General features: G+C 39.1%; 1 protein-coding gene across 2 annotated transcripts in view; it reads left to right on the plus strand.

Moving 5' to 3' along the window:
- Window positions 1–321: 321 nt before the first annotated feature.
- LOC106513817 (uncharacterized) overlaps window positions 322–8,098 on the plus strand; it is a 15,610-nt gene continuing 7,833 nt past the window's right edge. Inside the window, exons 1-6 of one of the 2 annotated variants that reach the window (XM_014002827.1) lie at window positions 322–620; window positions 715–836; window positions 1,712–1,865; window positions 1,952–2,049; window positions 2,421–2,511; window positions 4,710–4,885. In XM_014002827.1, the coding sequence (XP_013858281.1) occupies window positions 431–620; window positions 715–836; window positions 1,712–1,865; window positions 1,952–2,049; window positions 2,421–2,511; window positions 4,710–4,885 (831 nt within the window). In that variant the 5' untranslated portion in view covers window positions 322–430. The remainder of the gene's footprint in view (window positions 621–714; window positions 837–1,711; window positions 1,866–1,951; window positions 2,050–2,420; window positions 2,512–4,709; window positions 4,886–8,098) is intronic. The other variant, XM_014002828.1, reaches the window with a different exon arrangement.

Consider the following 8,098-nt stretch of genomic DNA (forward strand, 5'->3'; position numbering starts at 1 on the left):
ACATTTTCTTTTTCAGGGCTGCTTGAAAAAGAGCTCCAATGCCCGACCGGGTAGATAAAAAACWAAAATCTTGTCGAACCCCGCACAAACTCAGTTTTAAATATTCTGAAATCAGTGTACAATGATGTAGTCCAGAAGTGTTCAAGTATTTTAATTTTTAAACTAGAGCAGATTAAAAATACTCAAGGTAGTGAAAAATTAGGTGTAATCGCCCTTTAGTCATTTCCTGACAATTGGGAACCAACTTCAGCTTCGTCTGAGTTCTTTATTGTTTTCCATTCATTGAACTTCTGATATAATTTGTGTCGTGTTTCTGTTTTTAGTTACACGCTTTGGATTTGTTGTGTGGCGCCATCACCCAGTTTGTGTGCTTGCTTAACAAAACAAGACCTGACACACTGCACGGGGTAGCATTTCTCATCGTAATGAGATGGAATCCGATTACTACCGAGGACTAGACGACGTTGCCAGACGTCATTATGAAGCCAAGATCGCGGATGTTGGTGAGGACCCATATTTAATCTCCTGTGTTGAACAGAAAGCTGCTGAASATTGCACCATCAGTGAGTTACCAGACTTCAGCTATCCTGATTTATACCTGTACCTCGTCAATCTACCAGGTATGTTTCTCTCATGAATTAAATGTAGTCAAATGATTATACTCTTTATTGGATATATGCTATATCTGATATAAACTGATTTTGTAAAATGTAGGTTACAGTGGAGAAGTTCTGAAGAAATACAAAAGCCTTGATGCATACAAATACTTCTGTGATGGTTGGGTTAGAACATTAATGGTCTGCAACAAGAAAAATAAGTTCATTATAACTAGTAAGGTAAGATTAATTAAATCTATAATAACTAATACTTTATTGAAAGTTTATTGACTGGGAATTCTATGTTTGTACGACTGAGTCCACATTTTGCATTGTTTTTTAAAAATGTATGCGGTACATAGTGTGTACAACAGTTAATCTTTATGTTTTATAAAAATTAATGGAAGATGACCCTAACAGCTCATCACTAAGTCGACTGTCATTCAGTTTGCGTCACAGGTATTCTTCTCTTACTGACACCAACCTGTTGTTAGTTTATTAGTCAAAGTTAAAGTTGGCAAAACCCTAATTTAGCAGAAGTTAAATGGTCCACTAACATTTTTTTAAAGTTAGTGWAAAAGCTAATCCACTAAACTTGTGTAGAAAATTGCAGCTTACCACCAATGTAGCAATGGTGTATGCTAAGTTGTTGTTGCATTAACACCTTATTATTTAATTTTATTTTATTTTTAATGGTGTACCGTCTTGCTATGTGGGCCATTGCTAATGCAATTTTGAATTTTACCAATAGATCCGTGGCAACCTGGCCTTGCTTAAGCGATATTCTGATCAGAATATTTCACAAACTTATTATTGCAACAGTAAGCACAGCACAATACGAATGACTGCTTGGACTGCAATGAATCATAAASCAATATGTTTCAAGTTGTTTTGCTAGTAATATTTATGGTCAGTTCAACTATTATTCGCAATTCATATTGTGATTGCAATATTAAACCTAATTATTGCACATCACACATTTGTCAATGTTCTGCAGTCCTGTGCTAGTGTAACAGATGTGACTTTATTTTCTCATCTCAGTATACAGTGAAAACACAAGGCAAGAAAAAAAGGTTCAGTAAAATTGACAGTAAAAGTATACTTTTAAAATTCAGGTGAACCAATCAGAAGACACAAATAAAAAGCCTCATGATGTCTGGGTGATCATTCAGCCTGATGGAGATGTAGTTTCTTCTCACTGTACATGTGGGTCCGTGCTCAGTGAGGCCTGTTCACACGTGGTTGCTGCTCTTTTTGCAATTGATGCCTGTAAGTTGCAGTATTATTTTTTTCCATATAATTATCGGGTCATAATGAGTTTTTTTACTGACATTGTTATTCTGATTTTTTTTAAGGTGTGCGCATACAACAAGATGTGGCGTGCTCATACCATCAATACCTTACTGAATCTACATGTGACAATCATTTTTTGGCTCCAGTAAAGAGGAACAAGGTACATATCTTTGTTTGCCTGTGTCTCTTTCCTGTCCCCCAACCCAGCCGACCCAGGTCGAGGCAGATGGTCTCCTGTCCTGAGCCTGGTTCTGATGGAGGTTTCTTCCTGATTAGCAGGGAGTTTTTCCTCCACCATTTGCTCAGGATGGGAGACTGTGATGAAGTGATTCAACACAATCTGCTGGCTTCTTCTTTAGATAGTTCTTTTYTTCATGTACAGTGCCCTGAGACAACGTACYTTGTGACTTGGCGCTAAATAAACTGAATTGAATTGAATTGAATATAGGCTTTTACTGTATGTTTGTGAATTGCAAAACCAAGTCTTTTATTTTTGAAATTGAATGTTTACAGTTGTGTTTGTTATTTCAGACGACCCACAACTGCTCAGATACACCTGTACATGTACCAGCACCCACCGAAGATGAAATTAAGCAGTTTTATAAGAGTGTTGCTGATTCAGGTTAGTCAAACTCAGTTTATTGATTCTCTATGTAGTTAACACTGAACACATTTTTTAACAAATTTTTTTCATAATAAAATAGTAAAAAAATTCATACCAATTTTTATCCTTTGATGAAAGGAAAATGTTTTTGCATGTGTGTGTGTGAAAACGTTTGTTTTATGTAATTATTGTTGTACAGCACTTTAATTGCCATTTGTTGCCTTTTTTAACATGCTGTATTAACAGGGGTCGACATAAGCGATATTTAGTTTGTCCGAGACGACCTATCTTTTTTCATTGGACAACCAGATCCCGCCTCCTGGTTGTCCGGTGGACTTGATTATATATTATGTTTCTGAAGTAGCCTGGTAAAAACCATCCTCTTGTTCTTTGCTTTGCTCCGTATAGAGGGTCTGGACTCCTGGRTATTGAGAAGCGATTTCTTGCTGGAGGCYTGGGCTCTGTTGAAATTTTAAACAATTAGAACTGATTTACACAATTGCTAATAGTTGGCCACGACATATGCAGTGGGACAGCTCCACTGTGAAGGAGGCTAAGCTAAAAGGCTAACTGGAAATTGCGTGCGCTGTAAACATCCCTACTGAAAGCAGCGAAGTACCAAGCCGAATGAGATGGCTGTAAATGAGTGCTGCAGGCTTTGTCAGACAAATTTAATTTAATTTGGAAGCCTTGTCAACAAAGACTGGCTTCATTCACTTCCTCCACTACCATTGCTAAACTACAAGCTGACACTTCACAGAAAATTGACGTTGCCAATCTAAACTCCTCCTTCTGTTCGCTGATTGGCCCAGGTAAAATTCTAACGAAGAAATCCTTGTCTATGGGAGAAATCCCAGATGGAGCAATGAAGGGAAACTAGAATTGAGCGGAACTGCATAGGAAGGCAAGAGCCAGGCTATTTCTGAAGGCACCTCCCAGCATTTCCATAATAACGTGTGTTCACGAGCACAAAAAACTGCGAGAGATCACTTGACCATTATTTTCAAAACAGAAGCTCTGAGGCGGCTTGACTGCGGCTGTTGCATCTCTTGKCCAGCCCAGGACTTCAAAGTTTAAACTCTTTTCATTATTTAAATATTAATGTTTGAAGCGTAGTTGTTTTCTTACAGAAATGTACAACTGGCGCGTGGACTCCTAATTCTCAAAGGAGCAGCGCTATCTTAAAGATGAAATACTGTGTTTGTATGCCCCAAATTCTAACAAAGACGTAGCTACGCTTGACATTGTTTTTTATTTTTCTAAAATCACAGAATTCTCTGAATCAGCTTCAGTTGTTTGTAGTTTATCATAAATATCTTCAAAATTTAATTCTACCTGTTTTAATCCCTTTAAATTAAACAATAATTTTTTGGAGACACTTGTCAGTTTTGTTAAAAAAAACAAGACAAAACATTTTTTCTGTGCAAAGAACTTTCTTTCTTTAGAAAGTCTTCAGTCCTAAGAACACTAAACTAACTAATAAGGTCATGTACACAGTATACTCCTATTTAAATATGTTTGACCTGTAAGCAGGGAGATGAATGTTGAGTAACCTTTTTTTGCTACTTTAATCCCTGAGCAGTAAATACTCTGAGTGTCTCTTTTTCAAAGAACAGGAGAAGATTGAGGAAGTTTTACTCAAGTAGCTTCTGAAACTGTCGGCCTGGCTGACTGAGAACATTTGTATGTAAGAAACTTGTATACAGAACAATATACCTTTTTAAATGACATTTTTCTTGAAATTTGTTTTGAACATAAAATGTTTTGCGAACAACCAGATTTTGTCAAAAAAAAATTCCTTATGTCTACCCTTTATTAAAATCTGACATTGACTTGACTGTCATGTTGGCAAAATATCTCATGCACCAATGAATGGGACATATTATAAATTCAACTCAGTAAGTATTATGTCTACATCTACAACAGTTTTACTTTTGAATTCAAACAAATTCAAAATTGCCGTCATGACTAATTCACTTTAGAAAACACAAAAATGTTCAAGTGAACTATTTATATGCACATGTTGACAATATGCACTAACCATCCTGCAAGATCTTCAAGATTATTACATGACATTGCACCTAACAGCAGTTACAAATTTAATCAAAATAGCCACAACTGTTATTTTTCATTGATAATCTGACATGAAAGGTGGCAGGCAATATGCATCAATTCAATGAAAGCTTTTTTGCTAATAATAGATTTCTTTTTTACAGGTGCTAAGAGCGTAATCCTGTCTGTGCTGCCTGATTACTGCGAGGAGTTCAGAACTCCAAAATTGCCACCACCTCTGACAGATCTGTACGACGAAGTGAACACACAACTCTCATTTTCAGACCTACTAGATCAGTGTTCCAACGCTTTCTCCCGTTTAATAGTTACACCTGACCAGGTAAAATATTGAAATATTTTACAAAGATATGTACAGTGTGCTCTAAAAGTATTAACCTTTTTGGTAATCTTTCTGAATATCAAATGTATGACCCACATAAAATATCCTAGATCAGTGGTTCCTTTTTACCCTTTGACCCATGAAACAAAAATCACAAAGACCTGTGACCTCAGCTGTTGCTGGATGAAGTATGCAAACACGGAGAATTATAGTAGTTTTCATATGTGTGCTGTTGGCAGTCCTTAAGTTATTTTGGTTTCTGTTGATCTTCTAAAGACCCCTCACTTGGTCTTTCATGACCCACAATGGGGCGCCAACCCCAGTCTTGTGAAGCCCCAACCCCTCCCCAATGAGTTGCATCCAAGGGGCTACCCTCGTATTGGATACTCCTGGTAGAATCAGCAACAAGGCAAAAACCATCACCAAGCCTCCAGGCACAATGTCCTCTGGTTTTCCAGAGACCAAAGCATTAACATCAGGCTCCAAAGCCGGAGWAGGAGTTGTTCCAATCCCTGTACTGGCCTGCCCAGCCTGGTTCCCCACCAGACAGGCCAGAGGCACAGTCGTAAGACCATCTATGGCTAGGGTTGGGTACTGAAACTCGGTTCCGGTATGGCACAGGGGCGAACATCAACGGTAGTACACAGACCAAAATATATACAACTCTTAACTTCGGTGCCTTATTTCAGTGCCTCAAAGAAAGCTGTTAAATTGCGCCCTCAGGTGTTCACTGTTAACAGTGACATCCTCGGCACACAATCTCCAGACGTTCTGGTTCGACTTGGTTCAGTCTTGGCCCAATGCGTCTCTCCAAGCGCGCTCCACAGCCGCGCTGTCTCAGAACCTCCTCTCCGGTGGTTTGGGTAGAAGTGAGTATAGCATGCTTATGATTTTGACGTTAGCAGAATTCTGCCCATGGGTTAACTCTTGGATTAACTGACAGCAAATTTCCTCCTGGAGAGAGCTGCTTTTGTTTAGGAATAAGAGTGCGCGGCTAGGGATGGGTACCGAATTCAATACCTTTTTAACTACAGACCGAATTCTGTTGGAACTACCGAGAACCTGTTAACGTAACATCAAATGGTACCATGTTTCGGTACCTAAACCCATCATTGCAACCGTAGTGGCGTAAGAGTGTTGAGTTTTCCATGCTTGTCCTGAACGCAGCATCGCGCAAGAGTGTAATGACGTCAGCAGCCTCTGGTTCAGTAAACAGAGTTCAGTCTGAATGTAGCATGAAAGCCTCGCAGCTCTTGGAGTAAAAGTCGCCAAACAGACCGTCTCTGTATCTGGTGGATTAATTATCTTGTGAACACGGCATTTGCTTGCTCAAAGTAAATAAAGTACCGCCACTTTCACAATAAGACAAAACAGTCTTGTTTTCAAGAGTTTTCACCTTAAAGAAATTTGTTAAAAACTGATGTTACAATACAAAGAGCTGGATGTTGTTTTGATGTTTGTTAAATTTTATATATTGAGAAATATGTTAAAGGGGACCTTTTACGCAAAATTCACTTTTTTAAAGCTTTTTTTTACTCAACTTTGGGTATGTACTTCTTAAAAAAAACAGTCCTAGGACCAAAAAATTGCACCCAGGGCCATGTTTACTGTAAATAAATGTATTTTTAATGTAAATTAATGTCAAGTTTTATACTTCCTACATTTTGTGATGTCACAAGCCGTACGACAACCCACCGGAACCTGCGTTCAGCCCCTCACCTAGCAAACCCCAGGTGAGGCTCCACCTCCAGTATAAAAAGCCGTCACGGTTGTTGTTGTGCAATGTGCAGCTCATTTCACAACTAGCCTTCCAATAGGGCAATGGGTAGAGTGTAGGACCAGAGAGCGGGTGACAGGGGTTTGAGACTGACATGGACACAAATAATTTAATTATTTATTTTCATTCGTTATGAACACGTTTTCTCATGTACCTCTTTTGTTTTTATCTTTAGCCTATTTTCTCGAGTTTCTGAGGTATTTTGACCACTGCTGCTCCAATTACCTGCCCTGGTAACAGCATGCAGAGTGAGGGCAGAGCTCTGACACAGGAGGAGGGGGAGAAAAAAAAAAGCTCCGACCATGACTCTGCCTCAGGGTCTGACTCAGGGTCTCGTATATACGGTTGTACAACGGAGCTTCTGCTATTTCTAGCCATGCTAATGTAAACGCTGAGTCTCGAGGACGGAGTTTGGAGGGCGTTACCAACAGAGCTCATTAACATAAACACCTTGTTCTGAACGGAAGTCAGAGCAGGCAGATCTAGAAAATGGGAAATTTTATTATCTGAGAATTATTTTGTGCATTAAATTGAATGAACATGGTCTGGATAGCCCACAGACATGCCATAAACATTTCTAGGACCCATAATTGGTCTCCTTTAAATAAAAAAAAAGTTTATCATTAAAAAAACAACGTACACAAAGTACCAAAAATTGGTACAGTTAAGTGCCGGTACCGATTCCCTGGTACCTCGTATTGGTACCGAATCGATCCAAATGTCAAAGGTCCCAGCGCACGGCGCGATATGACAACATGATGAAATAAAACTGTCTTTTTGGTGATCAGAAAGGCAGAACTTGTAAGCATTTCCTGGAGAGAGGTGGAGGAGACGAAGCTGAGCACGGGAGGTTTCCAGCAAATTGGCCGCCAACGGTTACACAAGCACTTAGCTAAACAGCACCGTCGTAATAAATAAATAAATACATAAATAAAAATGAAGTCCGAACGGTAAGACCACAATGGCTTTTGTATTTTATTTTATTATTATTATTTTTAACATAATAGTTGAAGCCGCTGCGGACGGTCGGCAAATTATCACACCCACAGAGTGAGGGACACACTGTGTGGAGAGACACGACACTGAGCAGAGCCGACCCGACCCAAAGTGAATCGAGTAGAACGGAGTTCATGGAGAGGGGCTAAACAGGTGCCGCTGCAGTTAACAATTATACATTACATGTTGCAGTCGAGATGTCGAAAGCAAATCGGTCCAAAGTGTGGTGTCACTTTACAAAAGGATGCAGAAACTTCAGCCTACAACAAATGATTTAAGAATATTTGGTGCAAAGACAAATTATTAATGGTTAAGTACCGATTTAAATACCGTTTAGGAATCTGTACCGTTTTGAAAGTATCGATTTAGCACCGGCATCGAATATTAAACCCTTTCAATACCCAACCCTACCCATGGTGCAACAGGCTGGATCTCCGGAC

This window comes from Austrofundulus limnaeus, unplaced genomic scaffold, assembly GCF_001266775.1.
Source record: "Austrofundulus limnaeus strain Quisiro unplaced genomic scaffold, Austrofundulus_limnaeus-1.0 Scaffold15, whole genome shotgun sequence".
In the NCBI taxonomy this organism is placed as follows: Eukaryota; Metazoa; Chordata; class Actinopteri; order Cyprinodontiformes; family Rivulidae; genus Austrofundulus; species Austrofundulus limnaeus.